This window comes from Anabas testudineus, chromosome 17 (assembly GCF_900324465.2).
Source record: "Anabas testudineus chromosome 17, fAnaTes1.2, whole genome shotgun sequence".
Classification (NCBI taxonomy): domain Eukaryota; kingdom Metazoa; phylum Chordata; class Actinopteri; order Anabantiformes; family Anabantidae; genus Anabas; species Anabas testudineus.
The window spans coordinates 18,788,571-18,806,577 of record NC_046626.1 but is presented as its reverse complement, the minus strand read 5'-3'; the positions used below and the strand labels follow the sequence as shown (position 1 = coordinate 18,806,577).

The window sequence follows — 18,007 nt, the reverse complement described above, 5'->3', positions numbered from 1 at the left end:
CATTTGTCAAATGGCGCTGATCAAGTGATTGATGATGTCCGAAGCGCCGGATTCAGAGTTTGGTCGAACCAGGGTTCAGAGTAGAGATGGGAAGTTCAATTCTTTTACCTTATTCAGATCTTTACCACTCGAACAGTAAATTGAACGAATCATTTTGAGTCATTTCGTTCATTTTGCAGCAGGTGGCGCTGTAGCCCTCTTGTAGGCGTAAAAATTATTATGGTTCTCAAACACTATATACTGAAGACAACAATGTTTTGCTTTAGCTGACAAATTATAATACACAAAATCCCACAAGCAATTCAAACCATGTGAAAACATAGGAAACAAATCCACACCACAATAAAGTGACTTGTGTCCTGAGTCCTCCCTGATGTTGTTGTTTAACAGTGACTTGGTAGCTGTCACAGCCCGAGCTGTGAAAGTAAAACTTATTTTGACAATTAGTGAGACTAGTAAGAAAGCAAACAGTAACAATAAGTTCCCTAAAATGTTGACATGGTGCATTTATTGTGTCCAAAATGTGACATTATTATTATTATTACTATTGTTGTTATTATTATATTTGTTGTTATTAATATTGTTTTATTTTATTATTTTGTGGTAGAGTAAAACACAAAATCAACATGTTAATATAATTTTCAAAAGTATTTATTTACTAACACACTTTACATTATATATGGATGTGATAACAGAGGACATGAGGTTGGCTGGTGTGAGGGTAGAAGACGATAGAGTGAGGTGGAAAAGGATGATTCACTGTGGCGACCCCTGAAGACACTTTACATTATATACACAACAACACTACACACATCTAGAATCAAAGACCACTAACTATGATTAAATAATGTATGTCGGGTGTCAGGTGACAAATAAATGACCGTCAGATATCAGCACAAATTGTTTTGTTTTACGCTTTTTATTATGTACATATTGAAGTAAAACAAGGACAAGGAGCCTGGTTGAAGCAGATGATAAACTTACAGTGAACCACCAGATGTCCCTGTTCTGTGTGGTTTCAAAGTCCTGCAACGTTGGCTCATTTTCCTTCACGATCAGATGAATTCATTGGAAACTTCATGAGGCTAAATTATACAAGACAAGACAAGATCCTTGGGTGTGGCCAGAGTTGGATCATCCGATTCTGCCTTATTTTGGGTCGACTTCCTTGTGCACTTCCTTGAATGGATTTTTCTGCGCAATGACTCCGTTTGTGCTACTCGTTTTTCTGCTGACTTTATGTGAAGGTAAAACAAAAATATTTTTTATTGTGTTGTACTGTAACACTATACAAAGCTTTGTATTGACAGTTCTTGTACGTGGCCCTTAAATCACTCTAAGAAATTTGTAACAAAATCTGAACACTATCGGTTTGTGAAGGGAGGATTTACTACAGGACTGTTGGATTAGACACCATTAGTTTTCTCTTGTTGGTCAACTGTCAACTAACTGAAAGTTCTTCTGTGCTTTTCCGACCATGGTTTGACTAGAAATAACTACTTTTTTGAAAAGCCACTACTTTCAATTTAAACAACGTCTAGGCAGAATTCATCAGTCACCTCACCCATCTGTAAACTACAGTTTACAAGATTTACAGTATTGACAACCATTGTCTCCTATATGCCTCTTCATGCATTCTCCCTTCAACTAGGTAGTTCTATTCTTTTTCATACTTTATATTGGGAAAGCCCTCCTGTGTGTGCAGAGAAGTCAAATGCTGTAATAAACTGTTAACTGCTAATAACATAAAAACATTGTATATTATATTTAACCCTTGTATGATCTTTGGGGCTGTAGGACCTGTGTTATCACATAAAAAAAAAAAAAAAACAATTAATTACTTTTTCAAACTCAGACTCACTCACACTTTAAAAAAGTTACTGTAGAGGGCAGCAGCACTTCATCCTTCATGTTAGTCCTGGTACAGTGAAAGAAATTGTAATGTACAAATGTTCAATCAGCTCAAACCATGTTTTGATTAGTAGAATACAGTTCAAAAAATAAACTGTACATGTCTTTTAAGATAAGAATCTGATATTTAAGCTTCAAATATATTCCCCATATTTTTCATAACAGTTTCACACAGCATCCTCTCCCCCTGGTGGGAAAGCTCACAAACTGGGTAAATGTAGGAATTAATGAAACAAATTAGAAGCTTTTCTTTAAACATGTATTTTATTTGTACTTGTTTCTTATATTGTATCTACATAAACTGGACCTCTTAGGGTTTTTGAACTATTTATATATATATATATATATATATATATATTTCATACGTCTCTCATACGGTGAATGGAGGATGCAGGGAACAAACGAGATTGACAGTAGACACACTAGCAAATGACAAACACACAGACATGGACTTAAATACAAGACAAACTAATGATTAACACAAAACACCTGCTAAAAACACACACCTGACGTCACTCAAACCAGCCAAGACATGTCCCCGGAAGTAAGGTAAAACACAAACAGACAAAAACAAAAAGACAGAGACCTTCTGGGACACTGCCTCAGCTGGCCGGAGGAGGGAAATGTAACATCTTTATTACTGCTTTAGTTTATTATTGGTTATATTTGTTGTATTTCATTATGTGTAGGGTTGTTTTTAGAGCTGAATAAAATTTTAAATAAAAATAGAATAGTTGAGCTACAAAGGATAATCAACACTTTACATAGGGTGTGAAAATAGGAAACAATAAAAGAGACAGAAAGGAAATACTTGAATGTAATGACAAAAAGTTTATTTTATTTTAAAAAATTATTTAAAAGTTTATTTTATTATGTGTCTCCTGTTTCTGCAGGATCCAGAGCTGTGACTCCTGTGTTTGTGCAGAAGGGAAATGATGTACTTCTGGATGTTATCAAAGCTGATGTTCCTGAGGATTTTATACTTCTTGTATGGAGATTCAATGAAAGTGATGTTTTAGTAACATATTCACCTGGTAGAGAACCAACAGTCTTTGAAGGCTACAGAGGAAGAGTTGAGTTTTCTGTGAAAAATTACTCTGTGAAATTGAAGAATCTACAAAAGACAGACAGTGGAGTTTATACTGCACGAGTGACAGCAAGTCAAGAAAAAATAGTAGCTGAATACAACGTCACAGTTCAAGGTAGGTTTGTTAACATTTCAGACACTGATACTGAGAATCTGCTGCCACGTTTCTTAAATGTTTCACATATTTTTTCTGTCCTCAGATCCAGTGTCTCCAGTTAGTTTGACAGTGGACTCTGTGTCCAGCAGCTCAGACTCCTGTAACATCACTGTGACCTGCAGGACACAGGACTCTAACATCAGCAGCACTTTTAGATGTGTGAATCAAATCTGCAGTGAGGACAAAAGAGAAAAATCAAAGACCACAACCTCTGGTACTTTTCTCCATGTCAACCTTGTGAATGACTCGATCATCTGTAACCACAGCAACCAGGTCAGCTGGACCACAAACACAGGACAAACAAAGATTCAGGATTTCTGTCCCCAACATGATGGTAAGAATGAAAGACAAGACAACCAGTTAATGCACAGTTTGGACTGTAGCTCACTTAAACATTCATGGGTCAATGGATTGTCAGTTTTAGTTTAGTGCTCATGTCAAAATTCCTCATTGAATGAGGTGCAAAAGGACTGTGACCAACATCTTAATATTACTTGATATCATATGGCAGCATGTCTCACCATTTGTTAAAGTGTTCCTGGACAAGACAGTAAACCCCCTAAATCTGCTCAAAACCCCAAAAACTGAGGCTGCACAAGCCAGGCTCCTCTGGGGCAACCCTGATCATGGAAGAAGCTGAAAAAGTAATATTCATAATTTTACAATTTGAATTTGAATCATGACCTCAGAGTTTTAAGCGTAGCTTAAAGAAAAATACACAAAGGCTTTGAAGTGTTTCCACATGCTATTTTGCTCATGAAAGCCATTTATTTGGCATAGCTTATAATAATAATAATAATAATAATAATAATAATAATAATAATGATAATAATAATAATGACTCCTCCTCATCAAGCAGGGGTTCAAATTGTGTATGGGAGGTTTTGTAATGTTCATTGTCAGGTGCAAATAATCACTATAGACATAGTAAGTTACCAAATACTGTGGGTGTCAATACATTAGTATTTTCCTTCTGGTCAGAAAAAGACAAATTGGTTTTCTTTTAAAAAGAAATCATAAGATCTGATGGTCTTAAGGACATTTTGGAAGGTTGGTGGTCTAATACTATTATTTCTATTATTGTCAGAACTTTTAAAATTTGTACAAAAAAAAACTAAAAATTTAAATGCAAATGGAAGTAACATTTCTGATTTGTTCTTTGTTTTTTATACAGTTGTTCCCAATGGAGCCATCACAGCTGGGATTGCAGTTGGTGTTTTGGTGTCTTGCCTTCTGGTTGTTGTCCTTTCTATTTACTGTTGTAAGTTCCAGTGCACAGAGAATAATGCAATTAAATATTAGTAATGTTTTGCAAATACATATAATACAAATACATATAATGCTCCTACTGTACCTGCAACATGTTAGTGACACTGTTTGTGCTGCTTTCTTCTGTTCAAATGTTTAGTGAACTGAATCATTTCCAGATTCTCTATCATCTATTTGTCTAAATGTGTTGTTCAAGTTCACATCAAACATCAAATATTCCAGTGTGTAAAGTAAACTTTTATGATTCATTTCTAGGAGATCAATCCAGGCCAAGATCAGAATCAGAATCCTGTAACATCGACCTACGCCTTGGTGGAGTTTCACAACGGACCTGAAATGACAAACACCACCAACATTTCACCACCAGAGACTATTTATTCTCCAGTTAACAGAGCTGCAAAGTCCAACTCCCCCAAATCCCCCAAAACCAGCACCTAGAGCCGTGAAGAACCGATCAGATGTGTTTACAGGACTGAACAGCAGCATGTAGACACACAGAGTGACCTTCAGACTCATTCTTTAGAAGGGTTTGAACATCATGCAAACCTCTTGTGTGACTTAAAACAATAATGCATGGACAGTTTCTTCTAGATTTTTAGATTCTAATTTCAAAACCATGATCATATTTTGTTTAACCAGTTCTGCATTAAGAAATACAGGATTCTCAAAAAACAGAGGTCAGTCTGCTGACTGGCACTTTGCGGTGTGTTCTTCCTGTTAAAACCACTGTCGGAGTGTCAGGATATCAAAATGAAAGAATGACCTTCTCTTCTAAGTTCCTCTCTAAGATCAGTTTCAATGTTTGACAGCAGTTTATAAACACTGATATTATAAAATACAACAATTTGTCATTGTTTCCACTTTTGAATGTAAAAATCCATGAAATGAGGATGAAGAGTGGTGTTTTCTGTTTCAGGAAATGTTTAGGCTCCTTTGAAAAAAAAAAGGAATAAACTTTGGTTGATTAGATTTTAAATTAGATTAGCTACTTAAGATGAACTGGGTTAGTTCAGTTGGTTGTTCATTGTACTTGACAAAGCAGTTCATTTCTCACGGTCTTTCTTTAATATTTAATGAGTTTTCAGAATATTCTCGAGGCAAAATGAAAACATAAAAGAAAATCTACTGTCTACTAGCACACATGGTGTCATGTAGGCTGCTACTTATTCTGAAGAAAGGAATTACAAAATCAAACAGGGTTCATACAAACAAAAAGTGAACATAAACCATCCAGTAGAATATGTCATGGTTTAAGAGAATTTGTATAAGTTAACATGTTTTTACTGACCACCTGCTTCTTCCACCATTCTATTGATTTACATACAACATACTTTTTCTTGCTTTATTCCTCTACTTTATATCTCTGATGCAATGCAATTTTACTTTACTACTAATTAGTTTTTATTTCTGCATATACATACATCCTGCATAAATCATATATTAATGAAAATCAAATTTCTGTTAAAAATAAACATGTGTAACTTGACCTTATATTAATCTTTAGTGCTTCTAAATAAGAATATGGATGAAAGATTGTTTGGTGCAGACTTGTTTTATTTTTTCTTCTTGATCCTCTCGATGAGATGGACACTGATGACAGCAGTCACCATAATAATCAGACCAACAGAGAACACGACTGTCTTCACCAGGCAGAAAGAGATGACAGAAGTCACTGTAACACAACAAACAACAGTGGTTGTTATACTACACTGACCTTTGACCTCTGTCCTTCCTGATAGCAGGTTTGGTTGTCAGAGATAAATAATTCAAGTCTCACAGAGTGGCAAACTTTTAAAACTCCTCTTTGTAGGTACTGGTAATAAAATAGTCCATCAAACTATCTTATAAAAGGCTTTAAATCCTGATATAAAGATTTTATAACTGACACAGATTATTGTCACAACAAATCATAAACAGCTGTGGATTCCTACACATAAACAATAAGCACATCTGACAGACTGCAGTTTTAATAATACAAAGAGATCTGATCTAATAAAAATAAAAAATAAAATTTGCTACCAACACTCAAAATTTACAACTGAGCCACAGTGCAGTGTTGTCTTGTTTTTCATACCATCATGTTGACAGAAATCCTTAATTTGTAATAATAATAATAATAGTAATAGTAATGTTAATAGTAGTAGTATTACTTCTACACACACACACACACACAAAAATATACAATGGCACTATTAAAATGTAGCTGTATTGTAAAATCACAAATGAAAGAACTAATTATTTATTTATTATTTTGTAATTGATTTATTTTCCAAATTAATTCTAAAACCCAAACTCTCAATCAATATTCAGTGATTGTGTTACGAACAGACTAACGGGACGAACGAGTAACACCAAAAAGTACATATTTATTGACAAAAAGGGCAGGGGACACAGGGAACTAACAAACACTAACAAAGTATCAAAAGAAAGAGACCCGAACACACGGTGCTACAAAGTACAAACAAAACCCTAGCCAAACATACAAAGTGCCAACAAAAAACCACGCACTAATGCGGACATGAAACTAACAAACCAAATGTACAAAGTGACAAACCAAAATCACTGCGCAAGGCAGGCAAACAGGAACAAACATACAAAACTAACAGGACAAAGTATCAACTAAAAATGCTGCATAAACGCAGACCAAACAAATCAAAACCTACAAACCAAAAACAGACAGGTGCCTCACAGACAAACAAACGAACAAACAGACTGACCAGAGATGTGGAGGAGTAGTGTGCAGCATGAATGAAAACAGGGTGAAGTCAATGTGTGACAAACCAGCAATCAACTGAGGACTGAGGGGTGCTTATAAAGCAGAGGGAGTAACAGGTGAATTGAGTCCGTAATTAGTCCAGAGTGTGGAGAGTGGGGGAAGAGGAAGTCCATATGTGGGTGTGTGGCAGGAGGGTGAGACAGAACAAACATAACAGACAGGGGCAGAGGGAGGAATCGTAACAGATTGATGGTTCAGACCACTGCTTAACTGTAGTTTTTCCATTTCATCCACTCTACGTCACCTCGTACTCCTGTCTACTGCTCTCATCTCTCTTACTATTCCAGTTAAATTTTCTTCCGCCTCTTTCACCTTATGCTTTCCTGAACTTTCTAATGTCACCACCAAGTCTCTTTGTCTCCCTTTCTCTGTAGCTCTGTACCTTCATAGTTCTCTTCTCTTCTGCAGTAGATGCCCAATTATCATGATACCTTTGATGCCACCCTGCATCTGACTCACCTCCTCTCATACAAATGTCTTTATCTTTCACCTTCCACCGTCTTAACTTTTTCAAGTTACAGCTCCTGCATACATCATAGTCCACCTGTATGTAACGTCCTCCTCTCTCATACGTTACCCTGTGGTTCTTTTTCTTAGTAAGTGACGCCATTTTCATTGTTTTTGCAAAATCCACCATCATCTGCACTTTTATTATTATCTGCTTGTAATCACCTTATACCACCATTTATATATATTTAAAAAGATATTCTAAACATGAGCACTTGTAGTGCTACATAGGTTCATGAACAATGTATAATGATGTCTGTTTCTAGTGCAGCAGGTTATGTTGCTGGTGTTGATCCCGTGTTGTTTCAAGAAAAACCTTCTTCAAAAATATTGTAACACATCTCTATCCATATTGTTATACTTCTTATTCAGTGTAATGTAAAAAATGCTCTTAATTCATTACAAATTCTGTTAACAACAGTTTTTTTCTTTTCCTAACTGGTGCATCTATGCAGACCAATAGTCCAAGTATCACAAAGAAAGACATTATTAGAGTACTGGATTCCTCCAATATAAACTGAATGTGAAGTGTTCTGTTGCTCTCACCACAGCTTTCCTGTGTGTTCTTCCTGTTTAAACCACTGTCAGAGTGTGAGGATTTTAAAATGAAAAAATCTATTAATTAATGTTCGACAGCAGTTTATAAACACTGATATTATTAAATACAACAATTTGTCAATTTGTCCACTTTTGAATGTAAAAATCCATGAAATGATGATGAAGAGTGATGTTTTCTGTTTCAGGAAATGTTTAGGCTCCTTTGAAGAAAGAAATAAACAATAGTTGATTAGACTTTGGATTAGATTAGTAATTTAAAATGAACTAGGGTTAGTTGTTGCACAAGAGTTTGTGCAAGTTCAGTTCTTTTTAGCTTATTTTTGGTTTTTATCAGCTTTTATTTTTTATTTATTTGCTGTTGGTTGTTCATTGTACTTGACAAAGCGGTTCATTTCTCAATGATCTTTCTTTAATATATTCATTGAGTTTTCAGAATATTCTCAAGGCAAAAATGAAAACATAAAGAAAATCTACTGTCTACTAGCACACATGGTGTCATGTAGGCTGCTACTTATTCTGAAGAAATGAATTACAAAATCAAACAGGGTTCACACAAACACAAAGTGAACATAAACCATCCAGTAGAATATGTCATGGTTTAAGAGAATTTGTATAAGGTGCTTTTTTTTCTTAGTTCATGAAACTGAATCTGCAAAACATACATCCTGCATAAATCACATACTAATGAAAATCAAATGTTTGTTAAAAATAAACATGTGTAACTTGACCTTATATTAATCTTTAGTGCTTCTAAATAAGAATATGGATGAAAAATTGTTTGGTGCAGACTTGTTTTATTTTTTCTTCTTGATCCTCTCGATGAGATGGACACTGATGACAGCAGTCACCATAATAATCAGACCAGCAGAGAACACAATTGTCCTCACCAGGCAGAAAGAGATGACAGAAGTCACTGTAACACAACAAACAACAGTGGTTGTTATACTACACTGACCTTTGACCTCTGTCCTTCCTAATAGCAGGTTTGGGTGTCAGAGATAAATAATTCAAGTCTCACAGAGTGGAAAACTTTTAAAGCTCGTCTTTGTAGGTACTGGTAATAAAATAGTTCATCAAACTATCTTATAAAAGGCTTAAAATCCTGATATAAAGATTTTATAACCGACACAGATGATTGTCACAACAAATCATAAACAGTTGTGGATTCCTACACATAATGAATAAGCACATCTGAGAGACTGCAGTTTTAATAATACAAAGAGATCAGATCTAATAAAAAGTTTAATTTGTAATAAGTCTAAAATAAGTTATTTAAACCTTATTTTAAATAAAATCGAAAACATTCATAATGTACAACTGACAGTTCCACTGTCCACTGTTTATTTAACTACAGTTCAAACTGTACATTAACTTGTTGTCTTGTCTTTCATTCTTACCATCATGTTGTTGACAGAAATCCTGAATCTTTGTTTGTCCTGTGTTTGTGGTCCAGCTGACCTGGTTGCTGTGGTTACAGATGATCGAGTCATTCACAAGGTTGACATGGAGAAAAGTACCAGAGGTTGTGGTCTTTGATTTTTCTCTTTTGTCCTCACTGCAGATTTGATTCACACATCTAAAAGTGCTGCTGATGTTAGAGTCCTGTGTCCTGCAGGTCACAGTGATGTTACAGGAGTCTGAGCTGTTGGACACAGAGTCCACTGTCAAACTAACTGGAGACACTGGATCTGAGGACAGAAAAAAATATGTGAAACAGTTTAGAAACATGGCAGCAGATTCTCAGTATCAGTGCCTGAAATGTTAACAAACCTACTGTAAGTGACTTCAAAGGCAAATATTTGAGTGTAATTGGTTTTGCTGTATAGTCAGTTTTGTCGATTGCTTTTTATTTTGGAATTTCCTATTTGAACGGGCATTTTATTTTGAAGAGCCAATTCAGGAAGTGGATAGAATGTGATTATACGGCGCGAGCGCACAGTAACCTAATAAATATTAATAAAACTTAAATTAATTCATTAATTATTTTTGTTTAGATCCAGTCGAAGTGGAAACAAGGTTTGTTCACGCATTTGTAAGGTTTTGAGTGTATTGTATTAAAGTTATAATGACATTATTTTAATTGTTTGTATTTGTTTTACTTTACTCTTACGTTGGTTTGTGGAGTTAAACCCAAGGAAATAAAAAACTACCAGACCATCAATAAAAACATTTTAATTCGAGGAGGATGTTACACATACCTTGAACTGTGACGACGTATTTAACTTCTATTTGTATTTTACCCCCTGTTATTTGTGCAGTATAAACTCCACTGTCTGTCTTTTGTAGATTCTTCAATTTCACAGAGTAATTTACAACAGAAAACTCAACTCCGTCAGAGACTGTTGGTTCTCTACCAGGTGAATATGTTACTAAAACATCACTTCCATTAAATCTCCATACAAGAAGTATAAAATCCTCAGGAACATCAGCTTTGACATCTAGAAGTACATCATTTCCCTTCTGCACAAACACAGGAGTCACAGCTCTGGATCCTGCAGAAACAGGAGACACATAATATGAAATTAAAAACAATATACTGTATGTTGTACTGAATGTTGCTTTAAACACCTCTTATAGTGAATATAGTGAATCATATTTTATTACCGACTTATATCTGGTGCTGAGACATCGTTACAAAATGAAACAAGGTCAGTAAGCTAAGGTAAAATGTGTCTGTGGTGGAGCCAACAGTCTGTTAGTAACATGACTAGAAATCTTATATTACAAGTATTTAAACATTTGTTTCTTAATGAATATTACTACTACAACCACAGTATTACTGGTAAATATAAGAACAGCTTTCACCTGAACAGAGAAGAACACATGAACAAAAACAGAAGACTTTCTTCCGTTTTGTCTTTTTCAAGCTAACAGAGAGATTTAACTTATTTTCTTCACTGATTATTTTCCTTTGGTCACAGACATAAACTTTAAATGTGCAGCACTGACTGTCAGACTTTTGTTTGTCACATGTCTCTGAGAGCAAAGATACTTTTTAGATCAGGAAGTTGAATTCCTGTTTTACATCAACTGCTGTAGTTCCTGGTCTCTAACGGTTTCTGCTCTCCACAGCATGCACAGCCCTTGTTCTGTGCAGAAACAGCTCCAAAGTTTAAATGAGATATATTTGAGCAGTAACGCTAATCTAAACTTAGTCTGTATCTTTTAATAATAGAATTAATTTAAGACAGATTTCCCTGTTTTTGGTTTCCCCTAATAATAGTTCCTTCCCCAGCTGTGGCAGAAATAGACCTTCTAATAAACAAAGTAAAAACAAATAGAGTCCTGCCCTCTAAACCATGTTCATTTTATTATTTGTGATAAAGAAGTTTCGTTTTTGCATCATTGCCAAACTTGTCATTAACATTTTATAAGAAGTGTTCTTATCTTACCTGGTGCCTTTATGCAGATCAGTAGTCCCAGTATCACAAAGACAGACATTATATCATTTTACCTTTTTGTTTAGAATATTCTGAATACAAAACTAACCTGTGTTAACACACCTCGTGTATTTGTCTCTAGAATCTGACAAAAACTTGCAGTAAAGTCCACAACACAGAATCTTCTTCCTGTATTTATGTGGCAAGGGGGGTGGGGATGAAGGAGGAGGAGGGTCAAAATATAAAATGGGTAAGATTCAATTTTAAATAAAAAATCTAAAAAGGAGAAAAAAAACAATCCGTGCGATATAAGAACTGCAAATTCTGTAAGTATAGATAGATTCTTATGATCAGGTGGGAGCATAACAGTGTGGATTTACAGATCAATTACAAATTAAGACCATCAATATTTAATAAAACAATGAGCTCAAGCTTAAAGGAAAACACTTTAAATTCCCCCAATGCTCTCACAGGTGTTTGTCATCAGGTGATTAGTCAAAAGAAACAGCATGGAGATCAAAACACATGCAAAAAGACAACTTAACACTCAAAACAGTAAAACAATCCATGACAAAATTACAACACGAAACAATGTAAAACAACATATAGCAACAAATCCACAGATGACTGGTGACATTTACTGTTTTGTTGCCACAACAGACACATTTGACCAATAAGCAGAGAGGACATTCAGTGAACTCTGCAGAGTTTGAAGTAACACATTCTGGTACTTTTGGATTTTTATCTGTGTGATAATACTACAAGTTAACAAAGTCATCATCAGTGAAGTGACTCGTTCCAGAGCAAACATAATAAGGTGTGAAAACATCCTTAGGTCATGAGATAGTGTGTTCAAAACATCTAAAATGTACCATACTGTATAAATCCTGTCAAAAATGATGTGGTAATTGGGCCACATGGAGCTTTTTCAGAAAAGTAGAGAATGTTGTGTAAAATGTGATTAAAAAGACAATGAGAGTCTGAATGGTTGTTTGTTTCTTTTCTTTTTAAAATCCTAAACAAAAACTGAAATGAATTCAATCATTAGCTAGGAAGTAGTTTTAAATGTTAAACTCAATGACAAGATGGTTAGATAGATAGACTAGAGTATGGTTTTATAGAACATGTGGACTAACTAGAGACTAGTTTTTTATTTTGTGCTTGTGCTGTTACCAATATCACAATATTATTTGAAAGGAAAAAAGAACAAAATAAACAGATTTAATAAAGAAAATCAACAACATTCAGAGGTTCTTACAGGCTATTTGTTGTGTTACTTCAAGGTTTGAGTGACCAAAATATTGAAACTATTTGTGTGACTAGCTTCTTGTTAGTCCACTTCCTTCCTTTCTAACAGCATCATTGTTCTATTTTCAGGTGAAAAGGTTACATGGTAAACTGCTCATATCCACACTGACAACAGTGTAAAAACAGAGACTATGTGGTAAAGAAATAAGGAACCAGCATCTTAACTCCACCAGTCTGAGGTTAAAAATAAAAACTAAACTACCAGAGAACCAACCACATATAAGACGTTTGATTTAATTTAATTCAACCTTTTAAATTACATTGGTTCAGTTTGCACTGCACCAGTGTTTAACATTAAGAAACATTAATTTAACAATAATTTAATAAAACAGTTTAAAATGTCCTTCCTGCTCTAACTAACATTCCTGCTTGTCAAGGTTTATCTGCTCTCTGAACCTCACTATTCAAAACTTGTTGTGTACTTAAACCATTTTCCTTCAGTCTTTAGACACAAAAGTCCTCCTGCCTCCTACAGTTGTGATGTTGTAACAACAAGCTCAAAAGCTTTAGCTGGAACTGGTCTAAGAACAGGAAGTGTTTTTAGTGTCTTCTTCTTCTTCTTCTTCTTCTTCTTCTTCTTCTTCCCTATTCTGACAATAGGGTAATCATTTGCTAATTATAAATTGTACATTTAGCCTCTAGTTTCAGTTCCTGACAGGTATTTTAACTTTATAGGGTAAACTTCAGGCAGAGAGCTGCTCAGGTCACAGACTAAATTATTTTTATTTCAAATGTTATTTTACAAAAAAGATTTATGGTTTACATGATGGTGTATTTATCATTTCTGTTGTATGTAAAGTACAGGGGGAAGTCGGTAGTTTTCATTATCGTTCTGACAGTAATGGGATATCAGCACTTTTTCCCCATTTCTTGTGCTTTCATAACAACATTTGACGTTTTTTATTGTGTGATACTGAGAATCCCACCATGAATCATTTTATTCTGATTTACAGATAGAAGTGAGTGAGCAGACGTCAAATCTGTTAAATAAACAATGATGGATTGTGATTTGATGCATCATCTGCATTTTGATGACATACAAGTCACTCATAATCTTTCTGAATCCACAATCCACAGACCTCAAACCCAGGAAGCTGGAGAACAAATCTTTCTCTGCTTCACTTCAGGTACCAGTGTCAGTCTGATGTCTCCAACAGGATACACAGTATTTGTCTTGCCTTGTCCTTGTGTTAATCTATGAGCTGTTTTTCTGTTTTTCACAGAAAAACATGAGTTTCACGAGTTTAAGGAAGTGCTTTTGAAGAACTAAACACAGTCAGGTTTATTTAAAGGAACCAGTGTGTCTACAGTCTGCAGACACAGACTGGTCAGTTTCTACTCTTATCTATTAAACTCTCTATGAAAGAAGAGGCTTTAGCAGCATTAACACTGAGGAAGACTAATCTCTCAACAGTTTTCAGTGATCAGTCTGGGATCTGAGCTTATGACTCAAATAATCCATCTTTACATAGGGAACGAATGCAACTTGGATCATATTCTGAATACGTTTGCATTATAAATGACTCAGCTTCAACTTCCACAACACAAAAGACAGTTATACACTTAATTTAGTTGTTTTACATTTAATCTACTGATGTGAGCTACAGTGGATTTGCAATGGTGAATCAATATCACCACAATGGTTCTGCAAATAAACAGTAGCAGCAGTAACCTGAGCTATAGTGACGCAATCTTCATTATTTTGTTTCTGTACCTATAGAAAAACTGTCATCTTTTAAGTAAGAGTTTAGTTCAGATATATGATTTCTACCAAACCTTTAATTAAAACGATCATTCTACACTTTAATCACATCTTAACTGTTTAATTTCACTTAGTGGTGGTGGCCTATGGAGCCATAATGAAGGGAACTGTGTCATTGCTCAAATATATATTGATCAAACTATATTCAGATTCATCTGTTGAATTTTTAAAAGACTTTACTTTTAAAAAATGTAGATGGAAAACAAATATGTGTATTCGTGGTGCTTCTCTGCATTATGTAAATTATAGCTTAACAAAGTGCATAAAACATTAACAAGGTCATTTGAAAATGAAATTGCCCGACTTTTATCTCGCTGCTCTTTGCATGCATTGTGCACTTTCATCTACAGCTCGTGTTAATAATTCAGAGCTGGGTGAGAAGTGTAATGATTTAGAGGGCAGAAAAGAGTATCACCTGATCTCGATGCCCTGAGGACGGCCCGTGTGCTTCGTGGTGGCAGGATTTTTTATTCTGAAACAGAAAACAATGCAATAAGATGTTGTTTACACACATCAGCACTTTGGTTTTGCACTTAATGTTTGGAATATGATGTCCTGACAATTATCAGATGATTCTAAAAAAGATTATTATGGCTTTTTTCAAATAGTTCTTTATTAGGTTTAATTCAGGGACCATCTTACAGCAGCTACACTGAGGTTGTTTGATCACATATTTACTGTTATGCAGACAGCTGTCAAGCCACATCCTTTCATTTCCCTCAGAGATTTTAAAGCTTTATTGCATTATTAGAACATAAATTCTGTTTTTTCATCATGTCTTTGAGGACTTCCTTTTTGGTTTTGTAACCTTACAGGTCTTCTTGTTCTTGTGTGCTGGTTGTGTGGTTGTCTGACACTGAATGAATGAATCTTATCACATCATCTCTATCATGATTTGTGTTTCTTATCCTGTGTTGTACTGTATTTTTTTTGCTGCCAACAATGCAACTTTTATTGAATTTGAACTATATTTTATTTTAAATATATAGTTTAAAAACTACCAGCTTTAACAACTCACATCTAAATATACTGCCACTGGCAGAACAGGCTCCAAAAACACATATTCGTAAAACCCTCATTTGCAATCGAGTCACATCCCAAGTGTCTGTCCCCCGTCTTCTGTCCCTGACCCAACAGACCACGTCTGCACAGTTATACCAAGGACGTCTATTATGAGCCACATTATCCCCTGGTTCAGTAATAAATAATTGCCTACATCCTAATTTACTCCCCTCTCTCCCTTTCCACTCGTGACTTATTACCACTCTGGCACCACAAGATGGCGACGGCATCAAACAAAAAAATCCAACAACCCACTTGACAACTTCTCTGCCTCCGAAAGCCAGTGACATCATCTGCGGAGGGACAGAGGGTGTGCGAAGGACAAATGTCTTGAAATGCATTACATCATTCTCCACTAGTATCATAATATATCTTGGGCTCTGAGTGCAGTGCCAAGCATGAGAGGGGCCATAATCCATACAATGACCGCTTCAAGCGGATAAAATAGCAGCGGTGGCGGTGAATAAGGGGGGTGGAGGTCCACACTGTGCTGAAGGTTATTCCAGACATTATTTCTCAATGGGCGCAGGAGGAGAGAGGAGAGGATAATCACTGTTACACACTAAGTAAAGATGAGATTGACTTTAATGCTTTCTGTCTGTCTTCCGTCCTTGTCGTTCTCTTTCCTCCTGCGTGTTATTTCTTTTTTAATTTGTCTCCATCTTCATGTTTTCCTGTCATTCAGAGGAGAGAAATGAAGGGAAGGGAGCTCAGTGGGGGAAGATGGGAGAGAAAAAGGTTGCAAAGAGGAGAGAAATACTGACAACTACAGGAAAAGGAAGAATTGAAAAGATTTGTAATATGGAAGAGACGGAAGAAATGAGAGGGATGAATGAAAATGGAGGAAAGATAAGGGGAGAATAGAAGAAAGTTGGACAGGTTAAAGAGGAGCCCTATTTAAAGGAGGTGAAAAGAAAGATAGGAGAGGTAAAGGGTGAACCAAAGAGCTACTGTAAAAACTGAAAAGCAAAGAAATGAGAGAATGAATAAGGAGAAAGTGCAGAGGAATGGTAGTAGGAAAGAAAAATGAAAAGAAGCATAAGGAGAAGACACTGAACGCAAAGAGAGGAGGAGGGCAAAGCCCAGACAAAAGGGAGAAAGGAGAGGAAATTAATAGGAGAGCAAAAAGAAGATTGGAGAAGAAAAGCAAAGTGGATGGTTGAGGAGAAAAAGGGGACAAAAGAGGAGAGGAGAGATAAGTTTGGAGAGATGTGAAAAAGGATTGAGAAGATTAGATAAAGTGGGAGTTCATAATGTCAGAAAACAACAGGAAGCTGGAGTGAAGAAAGTAGAACTGGGCGGGTTAAAGGAGGACAAAGGTCAGAACATGATAGCTAGAGAAAAGAGAAAGGCCACAAGAAAGACAGAAAAGACAATAGAAAGGACGAAACGAGGAGAGGAGAAAGGTAGAAGGAGGAATGAGGACATAAAGGAGAGACAGAGATGAAAAAGAGAAGAACGTAGAAAAGAATGAGAGAGAAGGAAAACTGAAGATGATGGATCTGAAGGATGGAAAAGAAGTTAAATAGAAGATGTTGAAAAGAGACAAAGAGAAGATGATGAGGATGTGAAAAGATGTGAACGACAAGGTGAAGCCAAAGAAGAGGGAAAGCAGGAGAAGGATGGGGGGAGGGAGAAATGGATGAATGACTAAGGGAAACAGAAAGACCTGAGACGAGAGAGAGGAGAGAGGAAAGAGGAGAGAGAGGAGGAGACAGAAGAAGAAGAAAATAGAGGAGGAGGTTGAGGATATAAGAAGAAAGGATGAGATGTGAAAAGTGGACTTTGGACAAGCGAAGTGAGAGGACGGAGGTCAAAAGGTTAAATTGATGAAGAGTTTAAAGAGATCAAGAGACAAGAGGATGAATTCAAGAAAGTAGGATGAGACATGTGACACGAGAAGAGCGGAAGAGGCAGAATAGGACAACAGGAAGAAGAGAGGAGAGTATACGAGAGCTTTAAATGAGACGAGAGACTGAAACTCTGCAGCTGTTGGTTTTAGCGTTTAGCTCCGAGCTCACACTCACGTTCAGGTAAACACTATGAATGTGAGCCCCCCCCATCAACCCGTCACAGGAACTGTTCGGCTGCACTCATTTCCAGTTTGAGCAACACAAACGAAGAGTTGGAAACAGTTTACCTGGAGCTTCATTTTTAAAAATACTATGTATAATGAGCTCTGTTTAAATTCAGCGTCAGCAAAATAAATCAAAGAAGCACTGGTTCCCAC

The 18,007-nt window shown here is 35.8% G+C and overlaps 1 protein-coding gene across 1 annotated transcript; it reads left to right on the top strand.

Annotated features, from left to right (window-relative positions):
* The first annotated feature begins 1,139 nt into the window (after positions 1-1,139).
* Positions 1,140-6,096, top strand: LOC113171668 (CD48 antigen-like). Its single transcript, XM_026374200.2, has 5 exons — positions 1,140-1,247; positions 2,805-3,113; positions 3,199-3,489; positions 4,330-4,416; positions 4,680-6,096. Coding segments are annotated over exons 1-5 (735 nt in total). The 5' UTR covers positions 1,140-1,201; the 3' UTR covers positions 4,682-6,096.
* The last annotated feature ends 11,911 nt before the right edge of the window (positions 6,097-18,007 follow it).